Here is a 22,774-nt window from a genome sequence, read left to right as displayed (position 1 = left end):
CCGCCACCTGCCGCCCGGAAGATCATGCATAAAACCGCTCTAGTCGTGTATTAATTTGTTATAGTTTATTTTTATTTGCATCATGTTTGTGTTTAAGGTATGAGTGGAATATGTGCGTACGCAATTGACAAAACATTTTATGGCAAAACTTTATCCATACTCTTAAATATTACCTAAAATATCTCATTAGCACACAACAAAAACATTAAATATTACATGCAACAAGAATTGATGCAACAGAAACAAACAGCTTTGAATTTTTATTAATTTCCCATCTAGTATGTACAATACATAAAACATTTTAATAGCACCCCATGGCACTTTAAGACAAGAGTGGTATGATCTTTACTTATCAAAATTAATATTTAGTCACTTTGTTACAATGATAATCCAATCTTTCATGTGTAACAAAATTATTCCAAAACCAAGATATAAAAAAAAAATCTGCATTTGAAAATAGTTCATGTCTAGATTATACACGCTCCGGTCTACTACAGTACATAAAATGCTACAAAAAATGTAAGATTTAAAACATAAGTCATAGCTGACAGTCTATTTTTACACACCTCCAGTCCTCTGATGTATACTCACACAGACAAAACATTTAACACATTTTTATTAACTATGAACAGATGTGGGCACCGCCGTGTTGACATGCTCTGAACATCGTTTTGCATCCACTTACGAATGCAAAATTTTGACATGCATGTGTTAGAAATGACATTAACACTACATAATTATGAGAACAGTGTCTTAATATGGCACAATTATTTCAGTGCAATAAAAAAAACCCCAACACTTATGAACAGGCAAACTGACTTTCTACTTCATGAATAGAAAGATCCGGTTAAAAAAAAACATCAAAAGTGTAGTGTAAAATAAAGAAACGTACGAACTGAATGCACTTTAGGTACTTCAAATTAAAGTATGCCAATAAAGTAAACATAAACAGCTCAAGTAGTTTCAGATTTATGTGCTTTTTACATAAACTGGTGCTCTTCAGGACGTAGAACACATGGGTTTAAGAAGAAAAGATTTCATCCGTGATTTTTGCGGTAAATCTTCAGAGCGACCTGATGAAGGAATAGCTCACCAAAAAATGTAATTGATGAAAATTTACTCTCATTCATGTCGTTATAGAACAAAGACTTTCATGGTCAGCAGATTTAGAGAAATGTAGCCCTTTCTCACTAAAGGATCCTCTGTAGTGAATGGGTGCCGTCGGAATAAGAGCCGATAAAAACGTCGCAATAATCCAAATGTGATCCACACCACTCCAGTCCGTCAGTTAACATGAAGTGAAAAACTGTTTGTTATAGACAAATGCATCAAAACATTTTAAATTAAAAAAAAAAAAAAAAAAAAAGCTAAAATGCGAGTCTTCTAACTTTAACACTGAAAATGTGAACCAGGAGAAAAATAGGCACAGATCAAACAGTTCCGTCTGTGGATTTTGACACTTTATGACTTTTTTTTTTTATACAAACATGCAGCTTTTCACTTCATAAGCCATGCACCGATGGACTGGAGCGGCGTGGATTATTGTGACGTTTTTAATCATCCGTTTGAACGCTCATTCTGACGGCACCCATGCACTGCAGAGCATCCATTGCTGAGCAAGTGACGTAACGCTACTTTTTTTTCCAAATGCAGTGTGCTTCCGGGATGGCCTGAGGGCGAGTACATTTTCAGCTAATTTTCATTTCCGGGCGAGTACCAGAGACAGAGGGTTCAGGCACTAGGTGGCGCTCCTGCTGTGTTTTGCTGGGCGTCTGACACCGCAGACACGTGCACATCCGTTATGAGTTTAGAGAAGGGTCCAAGTGTTTTAAAGCCCCTCCCACCAGATGTAAACTCCCTGTGATGAGAACGTGTATGTTTACTGCCTCTCGCAGCGGAGTGGCTTTCGCGTTTATGCTAGGTTTGACGGGTATGACACATTTGTTCGGGTCCGACAGCACCGAGTCTCTTCCCTGACTGATCCACTGCAGGGCGCTGAGGATGCAGGGAAACACCAGCGTGTCGCTGAGTCTTTCTGCCACCAATGGCAAGCCGCCTCCGATCAGAAGCTCCGCCTCTGGCTTCTCCTCCTGGCCGTTCAGAACGCGCCAGCTCTGCTGGTTGTCCAGGCAACGTGTCAGCATGTTCTCCACAGAAACGTTAAAGTTCTGCTGGTCTGAAGGACAGAGTGTGTTACTAAAATGCAGACTTTGTAATGCAGCATTATAACCAAAATTTATATGAAACAATACTGATTATCAGAAATCTCTCAAAAACTCAACATAACAGCACCAGGGAGACTTCCTACTAATAGTCTGACAAAATTTTGCACATCAATATTCTAAAAAGCAACAAAAATGTAAATGCTAACACATATTGGATATAAAAGCTTCCTGCAATATTTTAATAAATTAAAAATTGTTTATTTGCAAAAACAGGCAACGCACTTTTTAAAAAAATCCAAAAGTCATGTTTTTTTTACTGTTACGTTTTACCTAATAAAAATAACCCAACGGCGGTTTGACTGAGATTAACTAAAAAAAAAAAAAAAAACACGATCAGTTTTTGCAAATTGACTCTTCAAATGTAATACATAACCATGTATATTCACTTGAATTGTATTTTTAAGAAATTAAAATTATATATAAAACAAAATTATATATCTATCTATCTCAATGGTTTTTGGGATAGCCTGTTTGTACTGTATTTTGGCCAATACATCTACAAAGGTAAAATCTAAAAAGCCTTTATCAAACTTCATGCTAAAAGTTAAATTCCTGCACAGAATGTTGCCCAGTGGGTGAACGCTCTAGAGACATCTTAAAACTGGGATGTTAAAAATCACCAAAAATGTGGTCCTGAGCCATATCCTCTCTTGATTGACTAGACCTCATATCATCTTCTGCGTCTGGATCTCTTACACAGGACGGTGGCTGGAAGCATCTCTTACCTGCATTACAGGTCGCTATGGCCTCCGTGATGTTCGGACAGAACACGGCGAAATCAAAATGGCAGGGCTAAGACAAAGAACAAGCGTTAGGTGCTAATAATACAAACACGAGTCTGGCTTGATTTGTGGAGATTAATAGGATAAAAAAAGAAGAAGTGTGAAATAACTCACTGTGAGCAGTTTGAGCATAGCGGCGCAGTCTCTTTCTCCTGTAGCGTTGAATAAGAGTACCCTCAACACCGGACCACTATAAACACAAAGATCGATCAAATTTAACTGATTCACACAATTCAAGAACCACTATTTTCTTACACTATTTCACTATATTCTCGATTTTCTTTAAATCTAGAAGGCTTAAATGCAAATCTATAGTTAAAATCATAGACGTTTTTTAAAAAAACAGATCATTTTATCACTTATTTACATTTGCACAGTTGCATTATGCAGATGTCTTTCTCTTTTATCAGTTCAAAGCTTCTCTGGGAATGGAACCCATGACCTTGCAGCAAAGGCACGGTTCACCCAAAAATTAAATAAATAAAAAAATAATAATAATAATAATAATAATAATAATAATAATATATATATATATATATATATATATATATATATATATACACATGCATGTAAATTATATTTATATATTAAAAATTAAATGCATTTATATATTAAATGTATAAATAATATAAATTATATAAAAACAAATATTTTCAAACTATATACCGCATGATTGTGTATTTCTGTATACATTATATAAAAATAAACACAGTACACATATATTAAGTAAACAAAAACGTTCATTTTGGACGCAATTAATCATTTGACAGCACTAATTATTTGAATTAATTATTTTATTTATTTTTTTGTTGAATCTGAGAGCTCTCTGTCTCTGCACAGACACACAACTGAAACGTTCAAGGCCCAGAAAGGTAGTAAGGACACTGTTAAAAATAGTCCAACTGACAACGGTGGTTCAACCCTAATATTATGAAGTCAACTTTTGTTTTTTCTAATTCACCAAAGTCCTTGTTACGTTTCTCTACCGTCTTTGTGGTCGCACCCTTGCTGTCTACAAAGGGTCAGAGAGCTCTTGGGAGTCATCAAAAATATCTTAATTTGTGTTTCTGAGGTCTTACGGGTTCGGAACAACACAAGGATGAGATTTTAATGGCAGAAATTAAAAGGAGGAAGGTCTTCCCACCCAGCGTTTCTCTCATGTTGTGGTGCGATGTCATTGAACCAGCGGACACAGGCCTGCATGCTGCGTGTGGTATGAGCTCCGTCCAGGAAATACGTCACAGGACCGTGTTTTAGCGTCTGATTGCGCCCGGGCCACTCAGTCTCCGCGAGACCTGTGAAAACATCACATATATTAACTACAGCTGCTAAATGCACCATGAACTTTCCAAAGACTGTGATTTAGTAATTTTGCAACCGTACGGTGTGTTTTAACAGACCTTTGATCATCGCAGGACTGGGCTGGAAGGCTGGAGCTGGACTCACGCCGCTGAACTCCACTGGGGACGATGACGCAGGATCTGAGGAACAAACAAGAGGATTAAAAACACAAACCGAGACGAGTGAACTAACCCAGAAACACGCACCTGTGAGGAAGTGTCTCTGCAGCCAGGTGTGCGAGAGCTGTAGAGCTAGAGAAGCGTTAGTGCGCTGATGATGACCGGCTAAACCCAACATGAGCGAACCCTCGCTCTGATACTCCTCCAGATCGGGACACACTGATAACGAACACTGAGAGAGAAATAAGAACGACGTGAGCACATTAACTGCATTCTGCATTTGAAGTGCACATTTGTGCATTTCTCACCCCAACTTCTTCCGCTCGTTCTTGAAGCACCTTCATCGGTCCATCGGGCTGCTTGACGGTGAACGCGGGAACTCCTGGCTGCAATAAACACATTCATTGAAAACCCGGTTTTGAAATCTTTTTCACGTAAAAGCCACAAATATTGACCTTAAAGATTCCTCCTTTCTGCCAGGCAATTTTCTCAATGGTGTCCCCCAGGATGCTGGTGTGATCTATGCCTAGAGAGGAGATGCCACACACCCAGGGACGCCTAGAAAAAAACAGAAACGTGTACAAAATTAAACCTCAATCACCTTTAAAGCGAAGCTTATAATTTCTATCCCATTTGCATCACCAAATGCAAAAATAAAACAATGAGTCCAAACATCCATTGGGATAGTTCATAATCATAGATATGATACACACATCCTTGTCATTACTTTAACCATGTCATTTAATCCCTGGACAACCTTCCCATTATAATTACAGGATTTGTAGGTTCAGTTGTGTAGCACTTGGGTGATTACAAAATATTATAAGGCTGCATGTAAGAACACATATGAAAAACCTTATAAAAGTCGATCTGCATTTATATTTTCCATTGGTAAGTGTTCGTAGGTTGCGGTAAAGGTTTCAAGACTGTTAAAGGAAGCCCAAAATGAAAATTTGGCTAAAAATGCACTCATGCTCAGGCCATATAGTGTAGATGTAGATCAGAAATGTTACCAATGGATCCTCTGCAGTGAATGGGTGCCGTCAGAATGAGAGTTCAAACGGATGACAAAACAAGTAATCCTCACCACTCCCGTCCATCAATAATGTCTCTACAATCCAACATACTTTAGACCTTTTTGTACCATTTTTGCTTGAAAATGTTGTTTGGTCTATGTATATGCTATTTCTCCCGATTCAGATGTGACTGTTAAAAATGCCTTGATGGATTTCATTTTGACGGCACCCATTCACTGCAGAGGATTCATTGTTGAATTAGTGAACTTTTCCTTTAACGCTTTAGAAAGGTTTTGTGTGGCACTAAAGTGAAAGTGTTTCTAAAAGTTGCATTCTCATTATTAGCTGTTATTGGGAAGTTCATATGAAACGCACAGCACTGATTGGTTCACGTGGTCAGGCAGGATCATGACTGATAGGATCGACCTCACAAAGAATGGGGATCAATGATTGGCTGATACGAGAGGAATGTGTCACGCTTCAATTACGAAAAGCCAAACAAATGGAGATTAAATGGAGGTCACACTAGAATAATGTGGCACAAAGAGAGTATTAGAGACGCTGCACTGAAGCAGACGGGAGGGAGGCGGTACAAACGAGGCCGAACAGTGCTGTGGTACCTGATGATATTGGTGCAGTCATACGCTCCACCGATCCCAACCTCAATGACGGCCAAATCAACCTGCACCGAGGAGGAGACACCGACCGAGAATTAGGTGATTTATAATAAAAGGTCAACCATCTCTGAGACAAAATAATTAAACTTTGACATTGCTGATAAGCTGATAACAGAGTACTAAAACACCAGCAGGACAGCGTCAAATTAGTTGATCTGGTTTGTAAGTTTCAATACGGGCTCAGCTGCCTTCATAAAATGATACGCTTCGGTAAAATTGCTCACCTTCTCCTGCAGAAACACATGAAAGGCCAAGATGGTGAGAAAGCGGAAATAAGCAGGCATGCTGCCGCCATGGGCATCCTGCAAATTAAAAAACAAACGTAATGATCAAAACAGCATTTAAATATCACTCTTATCAGAGCTGTATATTGCCATTTATGAAGGACATCTATGTAGATTTTAGACATTTTAGGTTCTGGTGTTTGAACAAACGACACGGTTTCTTTCCTCACATGACTGACATGCTGTTGCGTTTATCCAATTAAGGCGACCAGATGCCTAGCATTTACACTTAACACAATTAACATGGAACTGATGTGAATGTGACGGAAGCAAGAAACACACACTGCTTTCATAGGAATTAAAGCATTAAAACTCTCTGTTAAGACACAACCAGTTCTTCACAAACACACCAGAAAATGTTGTCAATTTTGTTTAATTATATTCTTTCCCTGAAGGTTTCTAGCATTAAAAAGCATTCATAAAACTATGTATATGTATGTTTGCTTGTCAAAACGGCTAACTCCGTTTTAAGCAATTCAAAGAAATCATGTTTTTTTTTAAAATTCGAATAATCTCAATCAAAGTTTAGGTAAAAAAACTTTTAAAACAACTAGCTAACACAAAAACATGGCAACATAAAAAAAAAAAAATTTCTGAAAATGTATAAAAAGGGTTACCTGTTTCTGCAAGTACACTCTTCAATTATGCAATTATTAATACATGCAAATATTAATTTATTCAAATCGCTATCACTATTGTGATCGGCTAGCCTTCACATATCAACATGTTTCACACCATCACCATATGTTATGTTTTCAGGATTGTGTCCTAACCGTCATAATTCATGACTGAGCCGTTTTTAACCATTCATTTTCCAAAATGGTCTGGTATATTCACAACCTGAGAAGACGCTCAATTAGCGAATGCGCCTTCACTACACACCGACTTCAGCATCCGTCTCACCTTTGTCTCCTCCAGTCGACAATACACCTGCCAGAAGTATTTGGTGAAGAGCTCTTTTCCGATCGGCTGCCCGTTAATTCTGATTCGCTCTCTCACTTGCACCAAATGAGGCGAACTAAAGAGAGGGCGCAGAAAACAAACAACGCACAAATCAAAGCGCACAATAAAGATAACACAATGCGACTACTTTACTACGGTGTTTGTTTAAGCCCTAAACGGTCTTGCGCCGAACAACGGGCAGTGATTACATAAATCATTAAGCTTTAGCTAAAGTTCAACAAACCTGATTACGTCATTTGCGAGGCAATACTGACGCGGCACATAGCTCTCCTCAAAGAACTGGTTTATTTGAGCGGACAGATCAAGCAAAGTTCAGCATGAACTCGTATACATGTGCATGCATGAATAAACAGTTACGCAAAAACTCACAGCGACTTAAAAACCCAGCCGCTCCTACAAGAGTCTCCAAACAATTATTTAGACTAATTAAAATACCTGTAGAATCCAGTCCGGAAGCCATAGTTTCTCAAGATCTGTTCTGTAAAGGCACATGTTGAACCCTAAGAAGACAAAAAAATATTTTGAGCACTTGGTTGAACTTTGATGGAGTGTTTAGCTGCTCGGTGAAAAAGTTTACCTTTCCTTTTGTTCCAGTTACATGAATAATATTCAGACGATCAAGTTCCTGTACCTGAGGACAAACAGGACACATCAGCGCTTTTCAGCTACTTGCAAAACACATTCTAATTAAAATACGGGCATGAACATGTTTTAACAAAGCAAGATGAGGAAGAACTTGTTTAGCTGTTTAGAGTTTAGCTGTTTTTGGATCAACATGAGTTATATGCGTTTTAGAATAGTTTTACAATTACAGTCGCTATAATGTATAAATAATTTGTCATTTAGATTTTTGAGCCTATGTTTTTTAATTCAACTGTTAAATAAGCGTTTTAATCACACCTGTTTATTTATTACAAAATTAAAGTTGCAATTTAATTCACCAGATCCGGGTGAAGGCATGATCACAAAGTATTATAGAAACCATTTATTATATTTATTTTGTAATTAAAATACAGGTTGGAATATTTGTTTAGAGGCAGAAAATGAAAAAGAGCCCATTTAAATCTATGCAAAATATACAAATAAAAACATGCAATAAAAACTATAATAAACAAAAATCATTTTCCAAAAAAGGGAAATTTTTTTTTTTTTTACAATTTTTTAGTTATTTAATATACAAAAATACAACGTCTAAAGCAATGCTCTTACAGACGCTGTGATTTATTGATGCATGTAACAACACTGATATTTAAAAATGTCAATACTTTTCGACTTAATTCATTAAAAATATTTAATGAATTTAAAAAAAAACTGAAATTGCTTATTATCCACTGACTAAGCTATCAATCAACTCTCCTAATCAGACAAGGAGGGATGATTATTGGCTGAGACTGATATCAAAATGCACAAATAACAGCAGATTTATTGACATAAATAGCGATCTATCAAATGCGGTCTATATAATGCAATTACCGTGATATAAAAGCACTTCTAACGTCATATAACGAGAGTGGTCGTGCCACATATGTTATACCTTGAGTCCTGCTCGCTGGAGGAAGCCTCTCATGGCCTGCATCTGGAGCTCAGGATGACCCCTCTCTCTCTTCACCTGCTCCAGAGCGCTGGCGTTCGTCTGGAGCGTGTTGAGCGTGCAAACCGCATCCTGAAAAACATTCATAACGCCACAGGATCTCAACGACTTCATGCCATCTCAAACACCAGCTCTGGAGCTCACCAAACCGGCCGATAACTCGCTACCCGAGTGTCATTTTGAGCGGACATTCAGAGACGAGCCAGATGTCCACGTGAAGCTTTAGCCGCCACCAAACGAGGCTTTACTAACAAACACTGAACTTCTGAACTCTTTCATAATATTTAGTCAATGTTTAGCCAGAATATCTGGTTTATTTAGTACAATCATATTAGGTTTTCATTTGTCAGTTGTAATATGCTTTATTGCCGATTCCCAATGTTTTGGTTGGTTAGTGAGTGATCAGACGATGCAAAATATAACCAAATATATTGATAATGACTTATTAACAAAACATACCCGACTAGTAAAGTCAAGGCAGGCCATAATAAATCTGGTGAAAATTTCTATTAAAAATAAAATTCTACAAATTAATGTCATATGCGAGTTGTGTAGTAAACGTGAATATTAAGATACATTCATGTTTAAAAAAACAAAAACAAAACAAAACTACTATTCTACTATAACTATATAATAACATAAAAAATGAGCATTGAGTAACTGGTATTTTACTAACTTTATTTTTTACGATCCATATTTCCAATATAACACAATTGGGTTTAATAAAATCAAAACTTTGACAAGAGCATCTATATAAATAATGTCCTAGATTTTTTAAAAACTTTATTAAAGTGACTAATTCTGCATTTTGCCAATATTACAAATGTTAGCAATTTTACCAGTACATTTTTTGTGACCCTGAATAACGACACTGGGTCAGATTTGACATCTACTGTATCAGCTGTCGCCTAATTCTCTAATAAACAAAACCTAAGCGTAAGAGATATAATAATCTTAAAAATGAGCACAAGCGAATCTTTTCTACAATCACATAATCCTCAGTTATGGCTGCCCGAGCACATGGCCTTTATGAAAGTGTGCGGAATGTATGGCAAGCTGTTTTGACAGCTATTGATCAAAATCACTCGTGTCTATTTTTAAGACACTAGTAAATGTGACATATTTACACGATTTTTCATTAAACACTAATTTATGCAATCTTCCGAATAGTGATGTTTTTCTATTCAGCTGTTATTGGTAACAATTTGCGCTCTGTTATAACCGTTTGTAACTACCTGTGAATAGAAGCAAAATAAAAAATAATAGCATCTCATAAATTAATGCTAGCAACACTTATAGATAAATGTTACACGGCTTGCCATAAAGATATGTATTAACTTCAAGTGAACGCGCTCTGGCCACGCGCTCATTTACGCGGAAAAAAATGCCGCTCTTTGATTTTAAACTGTAACGGCTGATGTAACAACTGTCACTTATGAATCAGCCGCGTGCGCTGGATTTACCGCGCTATTTTAACCGAGCCCACAAAATTAAACTTCCAGCCAAAAGTCCAAAGAAAAAGGCACAAACTCAATTACTGGTAACAATGTCCACGCATACAGCACTCGCAACATATGGACGCAGCACGCGTTACCTGGTAGTCCATTCTTCGGAACCGCGGAGCCGCTTTGGTGCTGGACAGCCTCACTGACAGCTCGGTGATTTTGGTCCAGTGTCGGTTGCGCGCGGAGACCTCGCTACACGCGCGTAAACGCTCCAGTACGCGGAACAGGCGCAGCATGGTGGCCCGGAGAGAGCAGGAAGCAGCTCCTAATTTGGGGAGTTTTCCTGTCAATACGGAACTCCAGCGTCATGCCACGCCTCCTTCCCGCTGCGCCGTGCAGATTTCACTACTGTTTACCCTCGGCGCGTTCGATTAAACGGAGACTTCCGATGACGGTTTGTGATTTGAAGGCGGTTTTAAAAAGTCAAGAAGCTGCCGAGCGGTTCGTTTAGACACCGTAGCATTTCCGGTTCGCTGTCGACTCAGACCGCTGTTTTAACCAGGCTGCGTGTTAATGGGCTCGGAGAAACACAAGCGCATGTTAAAAAACGGCATTTCTCTTAAGTTGCCATGCAGCGCTGCTTGAACGCTTCTCACGTGTCAGCTGTCTTCAAGAGCCAGCGAACTGCGCATGCGCGCTCTCAGTTATAGCGCAGCACCGCCACCTACCGGACAGAACTGGATAGAAAAGCATTTTTAAATAATCACGTATCCCGCAATATATATTTCGGATGTCTTGTAATATTTCTCAAAATATTGTGTTCGTCAGCTTATAGCGAATGGATTTTCGATTACGTACATAAATGTATCCAATACGCTAGTCCGGAATGTTTTTAACAAACAACTACATCTCTTTTCTTCAAATAAAAATGTAATATTTCTCTAAGGACAAGATTAAGATGTTAAAAGCAAATATTTGACATTTTCCTTTACCTGTGCCTTTTGGGAAGATTTGCATCACCGGTTATTAACTAAGTTTACACGTTTTAACAAAGTAAAATGTATTATTTAGTTTGCTTTTTGAATTATTAATTCTTATTCCGTGAAGTTCTTTTTCCGTAAGAACAGATTCCTGAAAAGTCTTCCAAATTTCTACGTATTTCACAAGGAACCATGTCTTAAATTTGAAAATGACTGCCTTAAATCTCTGCAATTTAATAGAAAATCTGTTATTTGCTTTCTTTCCTCTCCTTATGTTATGATGCTTGTCTGTTGTCTGATTAAGACGTTGTGCGTTTTCTACCAGATTGTAGTGATTGCTTTGTTCGATTAAGTAAAAAAAAAAAAAGATTATCAAGTAAATCGGATATCAAGTTTGAGCTTTATAGTTACATTTTTACTTAAAAAATATCATTTATGTTTATAAGGTTATTTATGTTTATATGCTTTGCTTCTTGTAGTGATATAACTGTGTGTACTATCCACACAACCTGCACTAAACAGCATTGAAACATGACTAATATCACACAGATTTGTCCAGTAGATGTCGCAAGAAGACAGAGGATGATCCATGCACGACTGTTGTATTCACCACACAGATGCATGCATTTACAGATTTATATTTAAAAATAAAACTGTTTGTGAAATTTCGGACTGTTAGTGACATTGTTCATTAGGTTGGGCTTACTGACTTGAAAGTGTTTAAATAGTCTACATATATATATATATATATATATATACACATATACATATATATACACATACATATATATATATATATATATATACATACACATATATATACATATATACATATACACACACACATATAATATATATATATATATATATATATATATATACATATATACACACATATATATGTATATATATATTCAACTTGACTGTTCAGGTCTTCAATTGTAGTAAACTTACTTAAAAATAAAGAGTAAAATGTCATATACCTTTAAAACAAATATGGTTGAAATTGTTTAATTTTGATCCTTTTTAGAGCGGTGTGTGGAGCTACATACTCTTTAAGGTTTTTTTAAACAATAAAAGTTACTTATAAAGCTGATAACATATTATTTTTTCACTTTTTTTACTCCACTTCAAATGCAAATATACATTTAGGCTACTTTTAGTATCAGGGCATAGTGGTCAGCAGATCAATGCAAGAAAAATGTCTGCATGATCGCTATTAGAGGCCCTTTCTATGAGCATACTTTAAAAATACAATGCAGAGCGTCCTTAAGTCAATTATGTGGAAGGAAGAGTCTGCAAAAGCTCATTTGGAAGTTGCTGGCTCATCCCAGAGGTCATTGCTGGACTTTGACCTTAGGGTTGATAGAGCAGATGTGCGTCCAGAGAAGGTGAACTTCGTGAGAAAGGCCACATATCCGGAGATGATCAAAGCAATCACTAACGACTCCGTTTTAAAGTTGTCCAAGCATGTGATGACATTTAGTCCGGTGTGACGAGCCTTTTAGCTTCATTACCCGCTAAATCCATTCCCGTGATGAGATCCCGAATTACCGAAATGGAAAATATGCGAATTTCGGCTCTGGCTATCTTCTTGGAAGATGCTCGCGCGGTGATAGAGAGCGATTTAGATAATGACCGGCCGTTTATCCGCATGCAAGCACGGTTTATCTCAGAGAAACATGTGCTTGAAAGCCTTTACGAGTGTGCCGAGGTTTGGTCGGAGAAGTGCAAGGAATGAGAAAGCTGTGAGAGCGTTCAGACAGGCATCGAAGGAGATCATTGCAGTTCTAAAAAACGACTTGAAGGTGAGAGATTACGAGGACTAGAACACGGTGTCTCTGGCCTCTGGGCTTTTATCCAGATTAGACCCAGATTCCCATTTCAGGTTTTGTTACGTAGAGCCGTTTGGCTTTGGCCTGCAGCCCTTTGACCTCAGGGGGGGAATCGGAAAGGTTTATTTTTTTTAGTGTTGTCAAACCATTAATTGCATCTAAAATAAATGTTTTTTAAAAAATAAATAAAATATATGTGCATAATGTGCACACATATATATATATATATATATATATATATATATATATATATATATATATATATATATATATATATATATATATATTTTTTTTTTATTATTATTATTTATTTAAGTGTAATATAAATATATATATATATATATATATAAATTTATAAGCATGTAAATGTTTGCAGACTATATATTGTATGTGTATTTATATATGCACAATAAACATACACAGTATACATACATATACATTACGTAAACAAAAACCTTTATTTTGTATGTGATTAATCGCGATTAATCGTTTGACTGACATTTTTTTCCTTTAGTTAAATTTGTGTAAATATTTTATTTTTTACTTATACGTACTCATATAAATCGATTACAACTCCATTTGATCTATTTTGAATTTAACACAGTTATTTAACTGTTTTTTTTTTGTTTTTTTTACAATGACGTATTTTATAAAGATTTAGGCTAATAATGTTTTTTTTTTCTTTTTTTTTAGTTCGTGAACATCGTGCTAAACGCCTCGTTCTCATTCCTGTCAGAAATTAAATACGGTGACTAAAATCTTGTGCAAGTCACTCGAGATTATGGCTTTAAATCATTAATGGCTTCCTCGTGCCATTTGGGTAGTGAAGTACACACACACACACACACACACACGCCTGAAGCAGACATGAAGAATCCGAATGCATCACAGCACCAGAAAGAGTTTTAATAATTGCTTTAATTTGCCCATCGCCTCACAGTGCTACAGGGTGATTCCCTTTTACAGAACAGCGATCAACTGTTAATCTCATTATTGCCTGTAGCGTCATAATCAGAGAGTAAGACAGCTTCCAGAAAATAATCAAGGACAATAAATACATCTCAAGAGGTTTTTTAAAAAACAGCGTCTAAAAGAAACGATTTATGAAAACACCATTTCACACTACGCATGCATCTGGCTAAAACGGTTTAGTCCTTGAAAATGCACAGGCAATGCGATACAATCAAAAGAAATGGAAGACATTGTTGATCAGTGATGATGAACAGATTTATGTACAAACACTGACTCGTGTCTCTAAATTCAAGTTTTAACGACTGTGGAGTTTATATAGGCTTATATATATATATATATATATATATATATATATATATATATATATATATATATATATATATATATATATATATATATATATATGTTGTGATGTTTAAAAAATATTCTACACCAGATTTATCCTTGTGCTGAACCTAAGAGAAAGAGATCTGTCTTCATGGCAGTATTGAAGTTCCCACGCGAAAAAGCAAGGACATTTTCTTATTGCCGTCACTCGCTCCCGCATTTATCGAGTCCTCACACCTTCTCAACGCTCCATCTCAGTATAAAAGACGTCGCTATCTACAGCGTTACTTCTTTTCGTTTTTTAATAAAAAAAAGGTACAATAAAAATATCCGGATAATAAAATCACCGTGAATCATCCGCTTCATAGTAAATGCATCGAATGCGATCACATTAAAAGTGTCCGCCCTGCTATATATTTCATTTACGAACGAAGAAAGAGATCTTGAAAGAGTTCAAAGGGCAGAGGGAATTTAGTCACGAGGCATCCGGCGTAGTTCCCGCTCTTTCCGTCACGTGACTTTAAGATCGCCGTTGACATCCGTTACATACTGCATAGAGAAACGCTTCACTCAAACACAGAGTGCCTGGCACCTACAGTCCATTATAAGAGGTAGAACTAGAAAACGGTATTCATATCGAGTGTTGCGCACTTTTTTTAAGTGTCTTGTAAAGAACAGGAAAGATTTTTGTCTTTAAAACTGCGGTTTCCCTTACTGGGATAAATAGGTACAGCCACCATTGTGGTTTAGTATTAATATACGTTTAAATACACTTCTAAAAGACTAAAGGTTTGAGTTTCACAAGAAAAAAAAAATACTACAAGTATCAAAGAAAACTATGGAAGCCAGTTTATGGAATTTAAAAAAAAATAAAGGTAACTGCGGCCTTTTAAAATGAAATAAGTCACAATTACCAGTTTTATTAATTTATTTTGGCTTCCGTAGAAAACTGAATTTGTTCGTTGGTATTTTTTGAGAATTTGATCTAATGTGCTCATTATTGTGCGGTTATTAAAAAATTTCGTTTTACACACAACTATTTTCTACGTTATTAAGACTGATTATGACATAATTTCGATACGCTTTCTGTTTCGTAAAATACAGTTATTAAAGTTTAAAAATGAAGTCTGGACCCAGAACCTAAAAATAAATTGATAGCAAAAAATTTTTTTTTTACTTTCCAGCAGTACTGCTCACCAAAAGAACACAACGAGGAGCTAAAAAAAAAACTTTGGTAAAGAGTTTGTGCAGCTATTTTAGTGTTGAAACGACATTTGTCTTTTTTGGACATTAAAAAGAAACATTCGTCATGTTTTTTTTTGTTTGTTTAGCTGATTGATCAAACCATCATCTGGACCTGGACGTGTACGCGTGAAAGTGTTTTCAGGAGGGTTTAAAGAGACGTTTCGGAGGCTGGGGTTTTCCAGAAGAATTTGTTGTTGTCGGGGTCCAAATCGATTCTGATCTGAGGCACCATCTTCTTAAAGGGGTTTAAATCCTGACTGGGATAAAGCAAAAGGGAGAGCTGTTAGATATGATTGCTAACACACAGCTCGCAGGCATGCATAATAATAACTGATTGGTCTGCCGATGCATTGCAGTGATTTTACCATAATTAAGACTAGTTTCATCAGCTTGACCTGCACTAACCACCATAAACCAGCCTGAGCCAGCATGGAATTCATGTTGATCTAAGCTGGGTAATTATAGACTACATGTGCACACAAGCTCTCTCTCTCACACACACACACACACACACACACACACACACACACACACACACACAGATTTACCTTGACACAGTCTTGGGAAGGAAAAAGTGCTTTCCATCAGTAGGGAGTGAGGAAGGACATGGGCTTTCCTATGAGAAACAAACACATGTGCTGCTGTTAATATGCATACACGCATACACATGGCAGACTTGTCAAACCATAAAGGGTTAACATAAAGGCGCTGAAAAGAAGAGTTGATTGGTTAGAGGCTAGAATTAAAAGAGGTAGTAAAGAACAGGGAATGCAGAGATAAAAACCACCAGGTCAAAGTCAACATGAGACCCAGTTTACTTCTGTAATGTGACACTTGCGAATGAAACAGCATGTTAAATAGATGATTCAGTACCTTTTCATTACTTCTGAGTTGATAACCCTCGCCAGGGTTGCATTTATTAGATCAAAAAGACTAACTTTTTCTATTTGGATCTATGTTAAAATATAATATCAATGTTGAAAACAGTTTTGCTGCATTATATTTCAGGGAACTAATACATTTTAAGGTTTCTTTGATAAATAGAAAGTAAAAAAAAAAAAAAAAAGTTGTATTCATAACAGAAATCTTTTGGAACTTAACAATTATTTAAAAATTAAATAATTTAAAAATTATTTTGTATCCCACAATCCTTCAGAAATAATTCTAATATCCCGGATTTGTGTTAAAAAAACATTTTTTAATATTACCAAACAGTTGCTGTGAAAACAACACATTTATTTTAGGATGTATTCTAATAGAGAGTTCAAAAGAACGGTGTTTATTAATAACAGTAATCTTTGGATGAATAAAAACCTTACAGCATCTGAAGGTTGATTACGAAATCGTTCTAATATGCTTTCTGTTTAATAAAATACAGTTATTAAAGTTTATGGGTAAATGAATGGGAAAAAAGTCACAGAGCCTAAAAGTAAATCTAAAGTTTGAATAGGAATTGTTTTTTAAACAACGTGCAGTTTCTCTCACAATAATTAACAAAGCGCATCGTCAACACAGCCGTTACGGACCTGAAATCGTTAATCGTTAAATTCCACGTAATTCCCACCTCTATAGAGCATGGAGACTTCAGGAGCTTGGGGAGATAAGTGCAAAAAGCGAATTGCTTCAAAGGCGGATCAAAAGACTAACATTTGCATTGAATCGCACACGAAAAGACCAGGAACACGCATTAGGAAAGTAAACAGGGTCCATTTTGATTGCATGTTGACTTTAATAATGCATAAAGTACACTCTGTGATTAAGCGCGTGTTATCTGGTATTGATCCACACGGACCAGGAAACCAAGCAACAGCGTAAACAAAGAGAAAGACGGGATTCAGAGATGTTTTCTGGAGGAGCGCGTGACGACAGCCAGGAGAGGGCAGGGAGAGGCCATTGTTCAAGTAGTTAGTAAGAGGACAGAGTGACGGCTGGAGCCCCTGCGCGAGGTGGAGGGAGACCCTGCGTGTTTACTCACGGTCTGAGGGCTTCTCCCCCAGCACTGGCTCCTGTTCCATGGCCTCCATGGAGATCTTTATGCTGGGAACGTTCTCATTGGCTGGAAAATCCGACTGTAAACGCAGGGGTGGGACACTCTTACCACTGCAGCACTTGTTTCTAACACACACTGAGAGAGAGAGAGAGAGAGAGAGAGAGAGAGACTCACGTCGTTCATGTCGCTGTCAATGCTGCCTTTCTTTTTCTTCTTCTTCTTCTCGTCCTCTTTCTTCTTCTTGTCTTTCTCGGGCATGACGTCATCCAGGTAACTGAGATCGTGCTGCGAGAACACGTAATCCATGGCCTTTCTCACCGCGACCAAAGCAAGAATCTGGAAAAGAACAGAAGGAGAATTTTCTCAGATGTGTGATGACTGGCCCTGTGTAGACTCTCACAGGAAATAAAAGTATTTCTTTAGGAAGTGGAACGGTTTATAGAAAGTTTAATGAGAAAAAGTAAGTCATATATGTGACCCTGGACCACAAAAAACAGTCCTAAGTGTCATTTTTAAAAAACGAAATATATAAACTTTTCATTGATGTATGGTTAGGATCGGACTATATTTGGCTGAGATACAATCATTTGAAATCTGAAATCTAAATACGGAGAAAATAACCTTTTAAAGTTGTCCGAATAAAGTAATGCAAGTAGCAATGCATATTAATAATCCAAAATTAAATTTTAATATATTTAAAATTAAAACTATTTTGACTCATACAATGTAGACTGGTTAAAACTGGTTTTGTGCTCCAGGGTCATGTGTTTTGATTGTTATATTTAATGCATCAGGGTCATATTGTGTGATATAGTGAGAATATAGCTTATTCAGAGGCCCAAAATGAGCAAAATAAATATGCAATTCGATGCAGTTTCTGACATTCATGTGATCAAAAAAAAAAAAATTCTAACAGAAGTCAATGAGGTCTTTATAACAGTATTAAAAGTATTAGATTTGAAAAAAATATTATACTGCATGCATAAAGTGCATATAAATATCAGTTTTCACTCTTTATGTATCAATGTAAGATGATATTTAAATACTAGTTTTATGATAAAAACACAATGCGATGTAATACAATGGTTATTAAGAGAAGAATAAATGTTCCCCAAAAGCCTAATGATCATATTTGAGACGTTTGAGCATGATTGTTAAAAAACAATTAACAATAATAACCATAAATATATATATATATATATATATATATATATATATATATATATATATATATATATATATATATATATATATACACGGATAATCAAGTAAGCCTAAGCTTCAGCCCAAATATTATTAAAAATATAAAACTTATTATACTTATATAAAAGTATATTATATCTTTTAAAGATTTAACAGCAAAAAGACCTCAACCTTCTTCATACTAAAGACCTTTTAATGCTAAAAAGTATAATCTATCCAGTTCTGTGTGTATTGCACAATAGGTTGACCATTAAACTGAATGAACTGTGACTCACCATCACAGGAAATATGATGGCTGCTACTGTTGACTTCAGCACCCACAGCAGAGCCAAACACAGCACCTAAAAAACAGACACACATTCATCATGCATACTCTGCTCTAAACCTATAGATCTGAGCCCTGTAGGAGGCCGGGCATGTGACACTCACACACACAAGAACACACACCTGTATAAAGGTGAACAAGTGAACCCGTCGGAGCGGTACGTGTCTCAGGTAGATCAGATCTGGTTGGTGTTTTGCAGGCATCAACAAGAGCTCGAGACGATCCATAAACTACAGACACGCACACAAAAAAAAAATGCATAACTTATTCAGAGGCAAATATGTTGGTTATATATTAAATATATTTATTTATTATATAAAATCTAAGAATATAACTATATAAATGTACATGCATGTAAGTATTTCCAAAATATATGCTGTATGTGAGTGTACGTATACATAATAAATATTCATAGTACACACAGTAAACAAGAACTAAATACATAAAATAATATATAATCCATTTAAATTCTACTTTGTTTCTATATTTTATTTATATTATATTATAATCTTATTAAAATATATAATATATATGAATTTAACTTAAAAAAACCAAAATGTAATATCTTTGTTTTTTATATACTAAATACATAAAAAACATTAAAAATGGAAAATAGAATATTTACCTAATCTAAAATATAGATTATTTCTGCGTAGAAAGATGTTAAATGGTCAGAATGAGGTGTAACAGTTAAACAAATGCACATTTTGCACAAATCTGTCCTGAAACCTCTAGAATTATCCAGTAAAAATCCAGTAAATTTCCTGAACTCAGATCATGTTCTGGACCCGGCCAGGTTCCCAGGCTCCAGCGGAGATCAGGTAGTCAGGAAGATTAGGGTCTCTTTCTGTCGACCAGTAACATGACACTGGCTGAGCTGCATGAACTCACCTGGACACCATTGAGAGAAGCGACACCCATGTAGAGGAACACGCCGTACAGGACGGGCATAGGGATGAACTGCGGGGATCAAAACAAACACACCGTATTACAGCGCTTTATGAATAATAGCGCTTCAGTTTGACTTCAAAGACACAGAGCGAGACACTGTAGACACATACAGAATCAAAGGTTACACGCAGACAAAAGCAGTATCCACCAAACACACCCCGGTTCTAACCCTGTCAACATAATACACTCCAAAGGAGAGGATATGATCAACGCAAACAGCTTATTATGAAAAAGAATTTGTGTTATTGACAGAAAGCACACAGAAATGAAAGCCTCTACATCCTGGTATGAGTTTTTTTTCCCACTTCTTCCAATATCCTTTATCAAACTGATGTCTACAAAATAAATGTCCAGTAGGGGGCAGGAACTACACTGAAAAATTATATAGTTATGTTTGTGGTTTTTTGTTTTTTTTTTTATATCATTATAATTCATTATAATTATATCATGCTGCCTTGGAGATTCCAGCCAATAGGAAAAGAAAGTACTATTCATAAATAATGCACAAAAAATATATACCTATATAAACATTAAACATATAAAATATTTAAAAATAAATAAATGTATTAATTGAAATGTATTAAATATTAGCTTTATTACAAATAATGCACACAGTAAATGTTTATGTTTATGTTTATATATATATATATATATATATATATATATATATATATATATATATATATATATATATATATATATATATGTGTTTTTTTGATAATCAAACCACTTTTAACCATTTTGTCACACATTAAAGTAATCAAGTTTGAATACAGGGCTATAGAAATACAAATCCTATATTTATTAAATATTATATATATTAAATTCACTTAAGAAAAATAACCAGAATTGTTTTTCAATACCCAAAGAAATATTTTGTAGAAACAACTGATATTTTCTAGAATACACTTCTGTTTACATCACAGATATGAATTATGATCCTGCTATTTGACAAGCCAGAGACATGAGTCATTCATATTTGTGGTCTGTTTTCCCAGAAGAGAAAGAAACGGATAAATATGTTTATGTGCTAAAAAAACATGTTTTGTCAACTTTTAGCAGCACACCTGAACTCGAAGCTAACACACATGCATTAAACACTATTAAACCTCTCTAACCTCTCGGTCTTATTCTCCTGGAGAAAGATAAGTTTTAACATGCAAAAAAAAAGTTGAATAAATATGAAAGTTCAAACCTTCAGAATGGGGGCCATGAGGACCGACAGACCCGTCAAAATAAAGACCATTGTTCCTGTGACCCTCTGCTCCCTGCATGAGAGAAACAAGCAACAAAACAAGCATGAGCAACACTCATGTGAACTGATTCAAAACACATGTGACAATAAAGCAACATATTACTAGTCATAAACTGACCTATCAGAACATTTAAGATACTCAGTCATCTTAAGATACTCTTAGCATTACGTCTGCTTGCGTGATAAAAAAGGAGTGATGCCTTCTCTTAATGTCAGTCTCGTTGATGCATAATAAATGATAATGGATAATAAATATGTAGTTACTGATATTTTTATTATTATTATTATTTTTTTATTATTATTATGATTTGAAGGTCTCATTTGTTAAAAGTATTTGTTTGGTTGCATTAACTAACATGAATTAACAATGAACATTTTTTTTCAGCATTTATTAACCTTGGTAATGTTAGTTAACAGATATTCATATTAATCCAGAATACATGAACTAATGTTAACAGAAAGATTAATAAATGCTATATGAGAATTGTCCGTGTTAACTAAGAGTTAATTAACTACAGTTAATGTTAACAAATGAAACCTTACAGTAAAGTGCTAATGTAGTTTTAGCAATTCAAGTAAAAATTAGAGAAAGTCAGCAGCAACTTTAGCAATTAGCTGAAATAAAAAAAGTTACATTTTTAATAGTTTTTTCAGTTAACAAATATGCATTTTTACGCTTTTAGTTTTATTTATAAATGATGACTTATGCATTATACAATCTAGATTATCCACATTCCATGTAGAGTACCAGGCATATAAAACCCCATACAGGTCAACCATATTATGCTGGTTGTTGATGGTCTATTTATTGATCATTTTTTGAAATTATGCTGCATAGCCCCTCCCATATTGAAATCTCATTGGTCAAAACTGCGGTTCCATATAAAGGCATATAAAACTTGTTTAATTAGTTGTTTTTTGAGTGAAGAAGGACAAACCTCTTGACGTTGTAATCGCGTTTTTTTCTAGCTAAATTACAGCTGTGGCTTAAGCTAAGATTTTCACCTGACTCCAAGGAACTTGGGCTGTTCCCCGGGTGCTGAGGTCTCCGTTTCCATCTTGATGGAGTCTATGTGTGCGATGGAGATGACGGTCGCCGCCACGTACCATGGCAGACCCATGAACGAACACACAATCATGAGAATGGAGACCCAGAACAGGTCCAGGTGATACCCGGCTCCCTTCTGCACTCAGAGAGAGAGAGAGAGAAATAACGCTCGTTACCTGAAGTGAATGATCGGTTCTCCG

At 35.9% G+C, this 22,774-nt stretch overlaps 2 protein-coding genes across 5 annotated transcripts in view; both read right to left on the bottom strand.

Annotated features, from left to right (window-relative positions):
• Positions 1 to 1,581: 1,581 nt before the first annotated feature.
• Positions 1,582 to 11,108, bottom strand: fpgs (folylpolyglutamate synthase). Its single transcript, XM_043234360.1, has 15 exons — positions 10,593 to 11,108; positions 8,942 to 9,070; positions 7,985 to 8,038; positions 7,843 to 7,907; positions 7,348 to 7,462; positions 6,385 to 6,462; positions 6,104 to 6,165; positions 4,923 to 5,025; positions 4,776 to 4,853; positions 4,555 to 4,699; positions 4,408 to 4,488; positions 4,152 to 4,302; positions 3,122 to 3,197; positions 2,951 to 3,017; positions 1,582 to 2,176 (listed from the first exon to the last, which is right to left on the bottom strand). The coding sequence occupies exons 1-15, from the start codon at positions 10,737 to 10,739 to the stop codon at positions 1,800 to 1,802; spliced, it is 1,728 nt and encodes a 575-aa protein (XP_043090295.1). The 5' UTR covers positions 10,740 to 11,108; the 3' UTR covers positions 1,582 to 1,799.
• A 3,050-nt stretch (positions 11,109 to 14,158) lies between these two features.
• The window catches only part of slc4a4b (solute carrier family 4 member 4b), a 47,072-nt gene continuing 38,456 nt past the window's right edge, over positions 14,159 to 22,774 (bottom strand). The window contains exons 19-27 of one of the 4 annotated variants that reach the window (XM_043234320.1): positions 22,532 to 22,710; positions 21,467 to 21,539; positions 20,212 to 20,280; positions 19,443 to 19,550; positions 19,271 to 19,336; positions 17,967 to 18,128; positions 17,778 to 17,871; positions 16,351 to 16,418; positions 14,159 to 16,055 (exon numbers count right to left, since the gene is read on the bottom strand). In XM_043234320.1, the coding sequence (XP_043090255.1) occupies positions 16,387 to 16,418; positions 17,778 to 17,871; positions 17,967 to 18,128; positions 19,271 to 19,336; positions 19,443 to 19,550; positions 20,212 to 20,280; positions 21,467 to 21,539; positions 22,532 to 22,710 (783 nt within the window). In that variant the 3' untranslated portion in view covers positions 14,159 to 16,055; positions 16,351 to 16,386. Of the gene's footprint in view, positions 16,060 to 16,350; positions 16,419 to 17,777; positions 17,872 to 17,966; positions 18,129 to 19,270; positions 19,337 to 19,442; positions 19,551 to 20,211; positions 20,281 to 21,466; positions 21,540 to 22,531; positions 22,711 to 22,774 lie in introns of all 4 variants that reach the window. The other 3 variants (XM_043234319.1, XM_043234321.1, XM_043234318.1) reach the window with 3 other exon arrangements.

Source organism: Puntigrus tetrazona, unplaced genomic scaffold, assembly GCF_018831695.1.
Source record: "Puntigrus tetrazona isolate hp1 unplaced genomic scaffold, ASM1883169v1 S000001111, whole genome shotgun sequence".
In the NCBI taxonomy this organism is placed as follows: Eukaryota; Metazoa; Chordata; class Actinopteri; order Cypriniformes; family Cyprinidae; genus Puntigrus; species Puntigrus tetrazona.
This window is presented reverse-complemented; position numbering and strand designations above follow the sequence as displayed.